The sequence below is a fragment of the Corythoichthys intestinalis genome, chromosome 15 (assembly GCF_030265065.1).
Source record: "Corythoichthys intestinalis isolate RoL2023-P3 chromosome 15, ASM3026506v1, whole genome shotgun sequence".
In the NCBI taxonomy this organism is placed as follows: Eukaryota; Metazoa; Chordata; class Actinopteri; order Syngnathiformes; family Syngnathidae; genus Corythoichthys; species Corythoichthys intestinalis.
Window position 1 is genome coordinate 28,983,974 of NC_080409.1, and position 15,559 is coordinate 28,999,532.

The 15,559-nt window shown below is 41.6% G+C and overlaps 2 protein-coding genes across 4 annotated transcripts in view; one reads left to right on the forward strand and one right to left on the reverse strand.

The window, feature by feature from the left end:
• The window catches only part of LOC130930870 (transcription factor IIIB 90 kDa subunit-like), an 84,227-nt gene that overhangs the window by 13,635 nt on the left and 55,033 nt on the right, over positions 1 to 15,559 (forward strand). For both annotated transcript variants that reach the window (XM_057859123.1, XM_057859122.1), the window contains 3 exons: positions 1,237 to 1,268; positions 2,542 to 2,614; positions 10,446 to 10,595. In XM_057859123.1, the coding sequence (XP_057715106.1) occupies positions 1,237 to 1,268; positions 2,542 to 2,614; positions 10,446 to 10,595 (255 nt within the window). The remainder of the gene's footprint in view (positions 1 to 1,236; positions 1,269 to 2,541; positions 2,615 to 10,445; positions 10,596 to 15,559) is intronic.
• On the reverse strand, positions 2,857 to 9,937 carry LOC130930872 (BTB/POZ domain-containing protein 6-B-like). 2 transcript variants are annotated; one of them, XM_057859124.1, is made up of 5 exons: positions 9,860 to 9,933; positions 8,626 to 9,612; positions 7,601 to 7,691; positions 7,408 to 7,526; positions 2,859 to 5,906 (listed from the first exon to the last, which is right to left on the reverse strand). In XM_057859124.1, exons 2-5 carry the CDS (start codon positions 9,066 to 9,068, stop codon positions 4,874 to 4,876), a joined length of 1,686 nt encoding a protein of 561 aa, XP_057715107.1. In that variant the 5' UTR covers positions 9,069 to 9,612; positions 9,860 to 9,933; the 3' UTR covers positions 2,859 to 4,873. The 2 variants fall into 2 exon arrangements, with proteins under 2 accessions (XP_057715108.1, XP_057715107.1); XM_057859125.1 differs by lacking the exon at positions 8,626 to 9,612 and having other exon boundaries at positions 2,857 to 5,906; positions 9,860 to 9,937.

Below are 15,559 nucleotides of genomic sequence, written 5' to 3' on the forward strand. Positions count from 1 at the left end.
AGCCGTAGTTTTTTAAATTAAAAAGTACCTGCCCTCCTTGTTCTTCCTCCCATCCACTAATAACGGGAGTGCCGAGGACTGGAGGCAGGCAAGCTTTTCGCCACTTCCTAGTTGTAAAGTGAGCCCAAGCAGGCATAAATTATATAAATACAGTGATCCCTCGTTTTTGGCGGTTAACTGGGACCACAGCCCGCCGTGATAAGTGAAAAATCATGAAGTAGCGCCCCACCCCCAAAAAATGTTTTTTCTTTTTTTTCTTTTTCAATGTATTCATTCAGATCTATAATTGGAAAGATATGACATGTTTTTTTTAAAAACGTTTTCCCCAAAGTATAGTTTAAAAAAAAAACTTTTGTATGTATATATTTATATATATATATAAAGGGTTTTTAAGCACTTTAAATGTAATTATGGTAAGTTTTAAACATTATGAAATGTTAGTGATAAAATGTTAGTCACACATAATTATTTTTAAACAATAATAAAAGTAGACGCCCAGTCCATTTAAAAAAAAAAAAAAAAAAGCTTTATTAAATGCTTCATTGAGTGTCCGCTCAAATCTGCTCCAGCTGCTCATTTCAACAAAATGAGTTGCTACAGCAACTGTTTAACAAGTTAAATGATTGACGCATGCAGTGCTTTGAAGGTCAAGTCTCTGGCAAGATCAAAGCTTAACCGTCTGTCAATCGTTTAATAAGCAACTCCAATTCACTCTCTGACAAACAAAGAGCAGGGAGAAATAGGTAGGGATGGAGGGAGCGAGCGTGAGACTGCTCGGGACAGCTCATCTGTTAATTTTTTTAATTGAAAAAAAAAATCCACAATGAACTGAGGGCGCGAAGTAGTACGGGATCACTGTAATGCAGTATTTAAATCTATACATGTGGGTTCGCTGTGGTTTAGTACACTTTTGTCAAGACCAATTCATGTCGTTGTGTTGAATAATGGTGCCACGCACTGGCTGTTCTGATGTCTGTAAGGCCGTACAACTATGATCATATGAAAAATTCCTATACACTATTATTTCTTTCATATTGTTTATTACACTATGATAACTACCGGTATTTTGATTTTGCACAAGGAAGCAACACAATCGTGAATCTTAATGTTACAATAACAATAAAGTCTCTATTCTAAAAATGTATTTAATTTCTAAGAGCCTCTCTCAAAACTCAAGGACACAGCGCAAAATTTGAAGTGTGTATTGTGTTTGCTGACTTAAGACTTGTGATTCAGACATGTTGTTGGACCTCAGTGACATCCTTCAGGTAAGTCAGTTGCTCTTTTCTCGCATTTTAGTTGTGACTCAATATGAGTCAATTTTAGGGGCGGGGGTGGTGGCTGCTTTTTCCATCCCGGCATGAGTGAGTGAGTGCAGCTGCTGGTGCGAGTGCGGGTATTGTCATCCAAGCAGCTGTCCAAGCGTCGCCCCAACACGCCCACTACGTAGTTTGGAAAGGTTCACTTAATGACACGCTTGGAATCATACACGTAACCCTCACGGGCAAATTATGGAGCTCAGTCAAATTGTTGGAACCACAATAGACGTATTGCACATACAGTATTTCAGACTAAGCAAACTATAATTACTCACTATAGCCTTAGAGTACATATTTTCCTATTTATTTAATTTTAATTAATTACATATTTTTTTTTATACTGGAGTGCCAGCACCACTTTCTGTGTTCTACTTCCTGTTCTTTTTTTTTTCTTTTTCTAACTAACACGCTGTTACTTTGTTACATCTTCTTTTACATCCTGTCACCTCTTGCATTTCTCTTTTAGGCTGCTATTTCCTGTTATTTATCCTCTCACTTACTGTTCCTTAATTTGTATTACTGTGTCAATTACTTATCGTTTTCTCGTTTTCCTTTTACTCCTGTCTTTCTCATCCTGTTTGCTACATTTTGTTTTACTTCCATTTCCATCTTGTGTGCTACTCTTCTTGGCTGTTACTTTGTTTCTCATTTTACTTATCCAGGCACACAATACTCAATTTCCACTGTCCGTCTCAATAAATGATTGGGACCCCTGTACAGTACTAGATTTAAAATATGTTGTAAACAATTGTCAAGCATCTTTGGCTCGTATGTAAATTCCAGGCTGGAATTCTTTTACCAGAATAGTAGCAGTCAGTGGAATCCTTAAGTAAGAGTAGGAATGTGAGACGCCTCCCAGTTAGGCAAGGCGGAGTGGTAGAGATTAGTGGTGGGTTCGCGACCCCCGCTGCCTTTTGGCCACACGTCATTGTGATGCGTGTCGGTGGAGGAAGTCAAAAGGACGCCTCATGTCTTTGTCATGTGGCTTTTCACTTTCAGACAGACAGGGGTGGGCTTTGCTGTCTTTACAGCCTTCTGGAGGATACTCACAATGAAACATCTGTGACGCACACATCTGTCACACACTTTGATCACACGTGCCACATCAGCAACATAATTCGGGGGGGTGGGGGGGCCTTATTCATGTTCTGTACAGCTTATCCTCACTAGGACCATTAGCACTACCGAACTTTAGTGATGTCATTTTTTGTTGTCCTTTCAGGTCAACGTGTATACTTTGGGAAAAACCTTCCTGGCACTCTCCAAAGAGCTTTGCATCAAAGCTCCCGCTATAGGTATTTAATTCTACTTTCCAATACCTTATCAATACTGACAGCAGTCAATACGATCCAACATGTAGGGGGCAGTGGTCATAAGTCACAAGAAATAACCTGATGGAATGATTTAAAATGCAAATGACTTAAATGTGTGTGTGATGGTTTGTCAGTATTTTGTTAGCAAAGGTAAAAGTTTGACTTTTAAAAGATAATTGGACTTTTTTTTTTTCTTGTTAAGCACCCCCCCCCCCCCCCCAAATTCTAGTAATATTAGGACTTTATTCTTGACAGAAGACTTTTTTGTAAACTTAAAATTGTGGTAATATTTGAATTTAGCTTGTAAAATCATATATATATTTTTTTACATCATTCTCAGATATTTTAATCCTGTTCTTATGTGATTTTTGCCTTACATTTTGTTAAAAAGTGTAATAAAAAATATTTGGATCTTATGAAATCTCATAATTCTAGTAATATTTGGACTTAATATGTAAAATCGTGACTTTGCAGTCCCAATATTTTTTTTTTACCCAATTCTTATCTTTTAATCCTGTTGTTTGATTTTGTTAAAATTTCATCTAATACTTAGCAACTAAAAAGGCATCAAACTTAAGTAACACAATATGGTAAAACTTAGAAATGGCTCAAAGTATCATAAAGTATACAATTACTATGGTTATTGTTTGTACCGATTAGTTGTGAAATGTAGTGAATTTGTTGGTGGTGGGGTGGTGGGCTGTAGAACTCCTTATATTAAATAATTGTGCGTCAATTTTCTTTTTTACTTGTTTTAAATCATTCAAGAAACGGTTCATTTCACATTTATATAGTAATTTTGGGCATTCTTCAAATTTATTTCAGCTGGCGATCACTGTCAGGCCTACCTAGTTCAAATGGATTATTAGCTGTCATTGAATTTTCATCAATTATTAGAAAATTCCATATTAACGGTTTAAAAATATTTGTTAATGATCCAACATTTTACAATTTTTAGGTTTAGTTTAGTGGAAAATTGAGATGTAGTTCACTTGACTGTGACTAGGAGTTGCTGTTTCCCCACCAAAGAAAGCCGAAACGTGATTAGGATCACGTGGTCACTTTTTTTTTTTTTTTTTTTTAAATCATCTAGGTTACATAAACGCTTGTCTCCTTCACACAGCATCAAGCTGTTTTGACCATGGATATCACACATATGCATATATAGACTCTGAATCATAGCCACATTAATATGGTTTGTTATAAACAAAACCATTTGAAAACCCATCAAGATTTCACCCAGTTAAAAGCATTTCAGTGGAGTACATTGCCCGCCTTTGGTTTTGCTGCAAAGCTGCACCAGAAAAGTCCACCGCTTTAAGATGGCCACCGGTTGCGAATGCTGTCGACTCCCGAATGGCTGACTAGTTCTAAATATGTGATGTGTGTATGGTTTTGATGACATATCCTCAAGTGCAAATCAAGAACTTGTCAGTGGAGATTCTCAGTTACAGAGGTTGTTGGAAGCCGGGAAAGTTTAGTTGTGGCCACCACTCTTTTTGGTTGGGAGAACATGTGACAATTCTCCAATGATTTGGAATTTTCTCATGAAAGTAGCCTCCCCCACCACCACCACTCTTTAAAGTTTTTTTCTAAGGCTCTCATTGAACGCTCACAGTCTAAATGGATTGGACGTCTGTTGTCGTCAATGAAATTGAAAAATGCATTGACGCAAACTAGAGTAGACGTGGTTACAACGGTAGATATTTGTGACCATCTGTGCTTTAGGTTTTTTAGAGGTAGTCCAGTGGAGATCATTGTATGATGTTAGCTACTAACGTTATCATCCAGTAGAATGGGAAAGCTGGCAGTTTTAGTCGATTGCTACTAGCCCCTCCCCGTCTAAATGGATTGGAGGACAATAGCCGCTAATGGCAGCCAATGTTAAATTTTGGAATAACATGAAGGTTGTCCATGTATTTCTATTGTTTCAGTGTTGTATATGGTAATATGCCTATGTTACTGTGAGGTCACAGTAAAAATAGATTTTTTAAAGCAACTCTTGTTTGGCTATCGCAGTCAATGACTGAATGAATGAAGGCAGCCCTACTTTTCAAGAATGACCAAGAAGAGACCAGTCGGTTGTCGCGGTTTGACTTGTTTTTGAAACAGAGATTATTCCAGTTGTGTTATCAGCAACGCCAGCATTTAAATAAAACATAAACTTAAATTAAATAAGAGTTTCATAAGAGTCTTGTACAGAGTTTGTGACGCTACATAACGGGAATTCCCGAAGTCTGATCAGGCGTAGAAAACAAGTTCTGGGATCTGCCCCCCCTGCACGCCGGTACCATTGGTGCTGTCGGAGGAGCACTGGAACTGAAAGGTGACCCTCCCGCACTGCACCTCCGTTACGCCCTCTTGTCCAAAGTAACTGAGCTCGTTCCCGTCCAGAACGGCGCTGGCGGTGTAGAAGGCGTCCGGTTCGATCTGGACTGGGTGCTCGAACCAGACGGGGAAGGTCCCGCTGGAGCCGTCTGAAACGAACTTGGTGAGGCGCTGGGCAAGGACGACGCCCTGCCGCTTAAGTTCTATGCGGACGCCGTACTCTGCCTTTCCGCCGCTGGATCCATACAAGCCTAGGCCGGCGATGAAGACCCGCTTGTCCACAGCAAACTGGATGCTGTCACAGCGTCCCCGGTAGCGCCACTGGTTGCTGCGGTAGGCCGAAGACTGGAAGCGGTGGCAGCGCTGCGGCGCCAGACCCGTCCGGGGTTCAGCGGGGAAGTCTAGACGGGGCTTGTTGGCCGCCGTGTACCACAGGAAGACGTCGCGCGTCTCCTCAAGCGTCAGGACATCAGACTGTGCCGCCCCATCAGCGAACTCTTCCAGGCTCATTGTGGGGATGCGCACCAGGAAAAGCGCCTTGCCCAGAACCTGCCGCAAGTTGCGGGAGGCGGGTGCCAGTCCTCTCCGCTGGCACTCTGCAGCTGCCCAAGCGACAACTGCTTCGAATACCACTGCCTCCTTGGCGTTGAGAGTCTCGCGGTGCAGGATGATCTCCAGTGTCTGCACGTCGATCTCGCAGAACCCCTCGGAGCGTAGTGCTAGCTCGGCCTGGGCGTCGATGACCTCCCAGCATCGCTGCGTCAGCTCGGGTTCCTCGAAGAGTCGGCTCTGAGAGAGCAGCACGCAAGCGTTCTTGGCCTCTAGACTGGTCTCTAGGAAGTTGACGCAGGCACGGGCCAGTGCTGGGACGATGTACTTCTTGGCTGCGTACAGGGTGGCCAGCACAGTGTCCGCCTCAAGCTCGATCTCGTCACTGTACATGTACCTGGAACACCGCGCAAAAGATTGGTCAAGCATGTTCCAGGAAAAAAAAAGATGTCAAAAATAATTCTAATTTTCAAAATGCTACTTGTCCTACAATTTTTATCCAATTCACATAGGAAACTTTCCCTAAAACTCCCCCATACATTTCCAAAGCCTCATTTTTTTACATGAACATCATCGAATTGCTGCAAAACTAACAGAAAGTGACCTGTAAATGCCCCAGAATTAAGTGAAAGTGACCCAAAATCAATGGGAAATGACCTGTAAATGCCCCAAAATCTTTTAGAAGTGGCCCACAGGAGTTTATGGACCAGAAAAGCAAGAATCTCTGCAATTTTCTCTAGATATTTCCTTTTCCTTTTCCATACAGTTCAGCTTTTCTTAGCACATAATAGTTGATTTCCAGCTAAAATCTTTGGCCCAGAGTAATAACAGGATTTATTTTATATGAACTGATAAATCTAAATAATCACAAAATCTGACTATCAAAATAATGTATTGTGGCATTCTGAATTCTACTTGAAATTCAGCCCAACTCATTGAGAGTTTTGCCTTGGTACAGGTAAGCCCTGTCCTTAATGGAAAGTGCCCCATCGTCTCTCCAGATCCCAATTCCCGACAAAACCACAGCAGCGTCCCAGCATGCTTTGCGGCACTGCAGGTTATTTTTAACCTTGTGTTCTGCAATATAATTATCAGGCTTCTTTTTGTTTGTTTGTTTTCAAAAGGACCAACAAAGAGCAGCTGAAGATCGCCAATTACAGGCTAGTCGTGGTCTGTCGGGATGAGTAATTAGGAGCTTTTGAAGTCTCAGGATTGGGATCACTCCCTAGTGCCCTGAAGTTGGCCTTTTTGTACTGCCGTTGAGTTGAAATTTCAACCAAACAGTAGTAGTACTTTTCCACCATCTTGGTGTCCAAGAACTCCTTTGTATGGAGTTGAGGAAATTCTTTAGACAACAAAAAAGTGCTTTGGTGTCATCTTGGTCATAAGGAGTTTCCTTTAGACAAAAATTATACATTGTACATTGTTGTGTCAATTATCTTCAGGCGAGTTGGTTTCATTCGGACACAGTGCTGTGCAATCATCTTGGTGTCAGGGAGAACTGATAAAATGTTTCATTTTGACTAAAATAGTGGTTTGGTAACATCTTGGTGTGACGAAAGTATATTGGTGTTAAGGAGTTTCATTTTGATGTTAAAGAAAAATATTTTGACAAAACTAGTGCTTCGGTGCTATCATAGTCTCATGGAACTGTTGTGAGCTGAAGTTTTGTTTAAAAAGCTAAAGTCATTTACTGTCATCTTAGTGCCAATGTTAGGGTGAGTTCATTCATTTTGACCAAAAACTGCTGTACTGTTGTCATATCAGGTAACTACGTGAAGACTGGTTGAGCGGTTTCAGACAAAAACACAACTTTGCCACGGTCTCTGTGTCTAATGATGTAGAAAGGAATTGAGTTTGATTATTTTAAAAAGCAGTGCTGCAGTTATGTGACTCACTTGAGCATAATGAGGAAGGCGGCGGGTTCCACGTCTGGGATGTGGATGTCGGCCTCCTCCTCAGCTAGGTCGCCGTAGAACATGGCGCAAAAAACCGAACTGCCCACCGCCAGCACGTACTGCCCACACAAAAGACAGTGAGTTTGGCACCACAATAGAGGATCTCTGAACAGCTTGCTGTTTCTTTAGTTACCTTGTGCGCCGGGACCCTTTGCGAGCCTCCGGGGGGACCCACCATGAAGTGGACGTCTGCCATTAACTCGTTGTTGAACATCAAGGCGTTCCTAAAAAATGTGAAGAGGAACATCAGAGCAGCCTGCTGCCGTTGACAGCAGTAAATAAAGGATTGCTGCCATCAGCTCAAATGAATATGATGTCTATTGCTGTCAATGGCACTTTCACATTATTCATTGCTTGGAGAGATTGGAAATGCAAAAACAAAAATTAACCTAAAGATGCATTTTGGGGGGAAATTGTGTGCAAGTTGGTAACTTTTTCCCATTGGAATTGACGGAATGGACTGTTTTATGGCACTGACGGATAAAGCCATTTATTTACTGTTGAGGGGGTTGAATTTTAAACTTTTAAGAAATACTTTTATCTCACAGAAATTGTTTTAGGTTAAATATGTATATTTGACTTAATCCTTAACTGGAAGAACAAAAAAAAAAAGGTGGGGGGGACTTATTTACCAATTGACATATATGAACTAGGGATCTAATGATACGTCTGTCTGGATTAATTTTGAATGGTTAAGCATTAATGTCAATTTTCAACAAAATTGTCAAAAGGCTTATAAAATTGCTTTGTATTTTTGATTTAAATGAAAAGGAGCAGATTGTGTTAAATGTAAAATGCATATCGTAATAAATCCATTGGGATCCCCTTGAATCATGGCAAACTGTAATACAGTATTGACATATATCGTTATCCAAAGAATCGACCAACAATAATGGTTAAAACAAGATTAATATAAAAAGCGACATATTCTAGTATCGTTTTGAAAGCATATAGCAAATAATCATGTTCTCCCCTCATTTTGTGGGCAAAAGTGTCCATTTGACTTTTATTTGCGACCAAGATTAATGCTGCTTTAGCTGTAAACAAAATTGTAGTAGATAGTAACGCGTGAAGCGTTCAATTATGTGCCATGGCGTTTATTTCGATCCAAAAGGCTTTAAAATGTCACGCTAATATTGAGTGTAGAAAGGTCGCTACCTCTCCCGGAGTGTGGGGTGGGTGCCCTGCCAGCTGCGGGGCTCGGCGGTGTTGTTGTTGCTGACGTTTTGCTGGTCCCCGCTCGGGCCGGTGGCCTCGACGGCGTAGCCTTCACCTTCCCGTCCTCCTCCTCCGTCCTCTCCTCCCCCGCCGGAGGCCTGACTGACGGCGGCCGTCGTCGCCTCCTTGTTGGCCGCCTTCTCGGCGTCCGTCACCGTGGTGCCGCTGGCCAGGTTGCCGTTGTTGGCGGCGCACAGTTCCGCGGCCATCTTCTTATGCTTGTCGTATGACGGCGGCGGGGGCAGCGGGAGCCTCACCGGGAGCTTCGCTGGAAGCCCGCCGAGCTTCTTGGACTTTCTGAGGGTGTCGGGCAACAGCAGCAGGCAGCTCAGGCACCTCATGATCCGGCCATGATGGAGCAGCCGGCAGTCCGCCGTGGGCATCAGCGCGAGAAAGCCAATTTTATTTAAAAAAAAAACAAAAATAATAAAATTAAGTAAAAAACCTAAATGGACGCGACAAAGCGAGTGTTTTGCAGACGCGTCGCTGGGCTTCCACTTCCTCTCGGTGGCCAAGTTAAGGCCAGCCAGCAGAGCATCTAAAAATATCCTCCCGGGCCCCGGCGTTCTTTTTCGTGTTCCTCCGCCAAGTTGGACCGACAACACTTTTTCCTCCTCGTTGCGTCTTCTGTTTTCACTTTTCCACCCGCTCTCTAGCGGCTAATCGGTTTTCCTCCGTCCGTCCGTCCTGTCTTCCCTCCGGCTTCAATTGCTGACATCTGGTTGCTCGCCTTTGGAGCGCCGTGGTGGTTTGTTGCGGTGCTTTTTGAGTTCTGATCTTTATTTTCCTCTTTTTTTTTTTTTTTTTTTTTTTTTTTTTTTAAAGCTCCTCACGACCATCGATATTCATAGCTGGATATCCAATGTGCGCTGTGGGCCAATGAGGACGAGCGTCGTCACCTCACGGCCATTTTGCGTCGGGGCCGTTCTGTAAACATAGTTGTAAATGGAACAATTAATGGCTCCAAATTCCTCGATCTTTGTTATTTTCGAGCGGCTTTTCTCCTTTTTAGAAACGTCCGATTCCGTTAATTAACTCCTAACTCAAGAATGTTTTTTTTTTTCAACGTCCTGACTGAATCATATCCACGTTAATGTTTGTTTTTGTTTGTTTTTATGTCGTCCAAGAATTCAGCGAGCCAAAGTATTTAACTCACCCACTTTACGCTACCTACCCAAGAGCATATCTTTGAAGTCCTCCGACGCAAGATGTCCGCCAGTTACGCATACCGTTGACTCCACCTTTGCCATCCAGCTTTATATTTGTGATATCTATTATGACGACCCCCCGCCCTCATATTGCTCTTCCGCCCTCCTTCCCTTCTTGCTGACCAATCAGCTCGACGCAGGTCGTTGACGTCAGATGGAGCGAAACCTCCGCAAAATGCGTCACAGCACTACGAACACACAAGCGTTCCCCCTCCGCCTGGCGGGTTAGACCCTAAGGAATCATATATTATTTATACTCACCACTGTATTAAATGGCACATAAGGGGTAAACCTGTACTTTGAACCTCCCGGTGAAACTGTGATGAACTCATTGACTGCTATGGTTGGTGTGGGGGGGGGGGGGGGGGGGGGAGTTTTTCCCTGAAGTGACCATTTTAAATCAACATTATCTGTCCACCGTTGACTGTGATGGGCATCCAATCCATGTCATTCAAACACCAGTCAAAATTGATAGGATGTTAATTGCCGTCGATGGTAGTGAATGAGTCATGATCAAGATAATAATTTTCTGTCTTTTGCTGAACTTTGCAGACCCGTGCCTCTACATACCGCGCTTCACCCAGTTGCTGGAGTTCGGCGACAAGAACCACGAGGTGTCTATGACGGCATTGCGCCTGGTCCAGAGGATGAAGAGAGACTGGATGCACACTGGACGAAGACCATCCGGACTCTGTGGGGCAGGTAAGTGATGCAACCGAATAACCGTCCAATTTTTACTGGAATTTTTCGTCTTGATTTTACTAGAAAAAAAGTCTTTTGTTTCAAGGGTAAAGTTTAAATATATACACTACTGTATTTTTTTTTTTTACCTCAGTATATATTTAAACCCTTTAATGCCAGCAATATAAAGCAATTTTCAGAGAATCCCAAAATTTGAAAAATAAGGTCCTAATGAAACCTTTTTTTCAAATTTGTAAAAAGAAAAGTCAAAATGAATATGTGTAATAAGCGCTCAGATATCTATAACCCTTGCTAAATTCTGTTTTTTTTTTCATGGAACCTGCAGATGCATGTGTAGACTTGCATCACTTTGCAGATGCATGTGTTGACTTGCATCACTTTTTTTTTTTTTTCAAAAAGAAATGTCAAAATTCTGAATTAGTCTCAAAATCATGAAATTTTGGTGTATCAAATGTGATGCATTTGGCAATATAGGGTTAACCCTTCATAAGGGCACTCATTTATATACTATGAAATTAAAAAAAACAAAAAAAAAAACAAAAAAACAATAATGTTAAGAAACTTGAACATGCAATTTCTGGAGAAGTTGCGTGTGGAAGCTATGCTCTGCTGATAAGTAAACTCTCAAGTGTCACTTCCTGTTGATTTCGTAGCATTTCCAGGTTTACCTGACGAATTTGGGGCATTCCCAGGTGACTTCCTGTGCATTGTGGCTAACCTCCTGTTCATTTAAGAGCATTTCTGGGTCATTTCCTGTTCATTTTGGGTCATTTCTTGTTCATTTTGGGTCACTTCCTGTTTATTTTGCAGCAGTTCGCAGATTTTCTGTGCCATTGGATTTGAACGGAGGCATTAGAAATGAATGGGGCCATTGAAAATGTACGGAGAAGTTATTTTCTTTAAGGGGAATTGTACATTTTCGCTAAAACTGGCTGATGGCATTTGTATGCCTAGATTTTGTTTTTTTTTTTGTGTGAATTATGTTAATCGGAACAAAAATGCAGTACTAGTACATTTTGAAAAATTGAATTTTTTTTTTTTTTGCTGCAGCAAATGAATGGGTCTTTTTTGCCGCAACCATGAACATCAGGGGCAAAATTGAAAGAGCGCCTGCATTGTGGGAATTTTTGGAACGTTCAGAAGTTGGACCTGTGTGAATTGGTGGGCTGTGCGGCATGCTGTAAAAATACCAATATTATATGTGGGGAGCTTTTCTCTGCGAAGCATCCTCACATGTGTGGCCTCTCAAGGTTCAGTTATTTTAGTTTGAGAAAGTAAAAAATATTGCCCCAAAATTTGGTTTTCCAAGATAGTTCTCGTTGTCATTTTTTTTTGGGTGATTTCATGTAAATAAATGAGAAATTGTAATCATATGGGAAAAAAGTCCTGATTTTACAAGAACAAACTCCAGATTTAACAATAAAAAGGTCATTTTTTGGGGGGTATAATAATGTTTCTTTACAAGATTGACACCGTAGATTTTACAAATAATTATCACAGGAAATTTGGAATTGTATGAGAAACACTCCAGAGAAAAAGAGAAAACAATTTTGGGAATAAAAATGTAATTTTTCTTGAGTGAAATTATTACTTAAGATATTCCAAATTATGAACTAAATGTCAACTTTTTTTAGACCTAGTACTTCTTCCTTTGCAATACAAGCACGTGTCCCGCCTGCATGTTTAATGTTCATAAAAGATAGAAACGAATGTGCACGCCAGGGGATGTTTGCGGCAAAAGTCTCATTAAAAAGCCAAAGCAAATCACTCAATGTCCTAGCCCTGAAACGTAAATAATACAAATAAGTAAGTACAGTGATGACGGCGTGAGCAGGTGGAAGAGCCAGCACGCATGACCGATCTTTTAATCAAGCTTACATAACAGTTCTCCTTCAAGGCACGCTCGCTCGGCTGCTCCTTGCGTAACCTTCTTACTCTTATGCCACACACACACACACACACACACACCTACTTTTTTTCCCACCCCTAGTACAGGGGTCGGCAACCAACGGCTCCGGGCCCGCATTCGTCTCTTTGAACCCTCTGATGCTGATTTTATATTAAACAAATATTTTATTCGAATTTATTCTGGCGCTTGCCAGATTCAACAAAAAGGGTTCATTATCCATTAGGCAGATCAAGTCAAGCCCACTGTTTCGTGTGTTAACAGAACAATCACATATGTCATATATTTACCAACTATGTAGAGAGACCGTTGCCACTCGGAAGCCGTACCCAGAAATCCAGGCACAAAGACTTGCTGGTACACCTTCCGAGTAGCAACCGTCACTTTACATCAGGGGTGTCAAACCAGTCCTCAAAGGGCCGCAGTGGGTACTGGAATTCATTCCTACCAAACAAGATGATTACCTTTTCACCAATCTGGTGTCTAAAAGTGTAATCAGTTGATTGCAGTCAGGTGCTGCTTGTTTTAGCAGAAACCTCATTGGTTGAACTGTCCGTGCTCGATCGGTATGAACAAAAACCAGGACCTACATCGACTCTTTGTGGAATCTGTTTGACACCCCTGATTTACATAGTTTACTCACGCCGGTCATGAATTCACCCACTACAGTATGTCACCTTGATCCACTTCTCACAGCTCTTGTTAAAACCTGCCTTCCCTCAGTTTTTCCTGTCATCGCCAATATCATCCACTCCTCTTCCATATCTGTGTATCTGTCCCTCCATCTATCAAAGTTGCTACCATCACCTTCATTTTCAAGAAACCTGGCCTGGATCTCATCAATTATAACAACCTCCGCTCCATCTCCAATTTACCCTTCATCTCTAAAATTCTTGAAAAAACTCTCCTCTCAACTCAACAGCCATCTCACCACCAAAACCTTCTACCAGCAGTTTCAGTTCGGTTTCCGCCCTCTTCACAGGACCCAAACAGCTTTCCTCAAAATTACCTCCTTATAGCTTCTGATTCCGGTCCACTTCACTGTATCAATTCTTGTTCTCCTCGACCTTACAGCTGCTTCTGACACCATCTCCCTTAAGATCCTTCTCGACCCGACTTCTTTCCATTGGTATCGCCCACACACCGCACGCATGGTTCCCCTCTTATTTGACTGGCCGCACGCAATTCGTTACATTTGGTTCCCTACAATCACATTCACTACCAGTCTCCACTGGTGTGCCCCAGGCCTCTGTCCTGGGGCCGCTCCACTTTATCATCGACATCCTCCACCTCTGTTTCATTTTCCGTAAATATAATATCCACTTTCGTTGCGATGCGGATGATGCCAAGCTCTACATTTCCTTGAAAGCAACCTCCTCACTCCCACCTCCCTCTCTCACCCTTTGTTTACAAGACATCAACTCATGGCTCTCCTCAAAATACGTACTACTAAATAGTTCAAAATCTGAAGTCCTCCTAGTAGCCACTCCCGCTATGCTCACAAATTACAATAATTTCTCTATTCCCATCCGCAATGTATCCATCTCTCCCTCAACTCGAGTCTGGGTGTCACTTTTCTTTCGCTCTCATGTTAATGACATCTCCGTGTCAACCCACTTCCATCTTCACAATATTTCTCGTCTCCGTTCATCTTTCAGTCCCCACACTGTTGCCACGTTTATTTGCAGCCTAGTCACCTCTCAGATCGAATGCTGCAATTCACTGCTCTTTGGTCTCGCTAATAAATCCCTCCAGAAACTGCAGCTCCTCCAAAACTGGCAGCACACCTCATCACAAGAACCCCCACCACACACCACATCACCCCCATCCTCCGTCAACTTCATTGGCTTCCGGTTAAACAAAGGATCATCTACAAAATACTCATCACTTTAAAAGCTATTCACAGCCTGGCCCCACCCTACATATCTGACTTTATACCCTCCAACTCTTTGTCCCCAGGGTCCATCTTGCTACCTTTCGTTCCTGAGCAATTAGTCATTCTGCTCCCACCCCCCCACCCCCGACTCTGGAACTCTCTACCCTCTTATTTTCATAATATAACCTTTCCCACTTTTAAAATCCAAACTCAAAAGAAATATTTCAATTTTCATTTCCATCTCGATCATCTGTTGTTTTGTGTCATGATTTCATTCCTGCTATTTTGATATACTCTGCTTTTAATGTGTTTTGTTTACTTTATTTGTAGCTCTTACATATTCAGTTAAAGTGTCCTTGGGTGTTGTGAAAGGAGCTTTGAAATAAAATGTGTTATTATTAAAGTCACGGTTGCCACTAGGGGTGGGAGTCTTGGGGCACCTAACGATTCGATTATGATTCAGAGGCTACAATTCGATTATAAATCAATTATCTTTTAATGTTTCGTACATTAGTTCCAAAATTGATCAAAAATACTCTCAGGCTAAACCAAACTACTATTTCAGTATCAAGTTAACAGTTCAAAACGATAAACAAAACGATAAATAAAATACCCAAGTCTCCATTTTGTATCAGCAGCTTTAAACTACATTCAATTAATTTAATGTTGTGAATCAACCGTTAAAGTTAAAATTGCTCCTCTTATTCCATAATTTCCCTTCTACTTTCGATATCTGAAAGTTTTAAAACTGTTTCTTCATTTGAAGATAGATTCAAGTCAAGATTTTGCCCATTTAGGAGGGTTTTAGATAAAAAGTTAATTAGGTTCGCTACAACAGAGCCTTCCAGCGAAGTCTACTGCTTTAAGATGGCGGCTGTTTACTAACGCCGGCAAGTCTGTCATTTCGCATCTAGTTCTCTGTACATGTTCTAATGCCGCTGTCTTTCATTTCGCATTTAGTTCTATATATATGTGATATCTATCATAGCATTATGTGGCCTTATGTTTATAGCAACTGGGCGTTGTTTGTTGAGGCTGTCGGCCGCAGTCAGGTATTATTGTTTTTTTATTTAGCGGCATGGGTTGAACATGACATTTACTCTCTGTCCGTTCGTCATTGCGTCCCGAAGACCGCTCTGACTGTGTTTTAGTTCCGCTTACATGATATAATTGTAATCGGAA

Coding starts and splice junctions, on each gene's coding strand:
- LOC130930872 (XM_057859124.1), bottom strand. CDS start 9,068: ATGCCCACGGCGGACTGCCGGCTGCTCCATCATGGCCGGATCATGAGG. Junction 7,527..7,600: donor AAAGGGTCCCGGCGCACAAG/GTAACTAAAGAA, acceptor TTGTGTGGGCAG/TACGTGCTGGCGGTGGGCAG. Junction 5,907..7,407: donor GCCTTCCTCATTATGCTCAA/GTGAGTCACATA, acceptor GCGGTGTTCCAG/GTACATGTACAGTGACGAGA.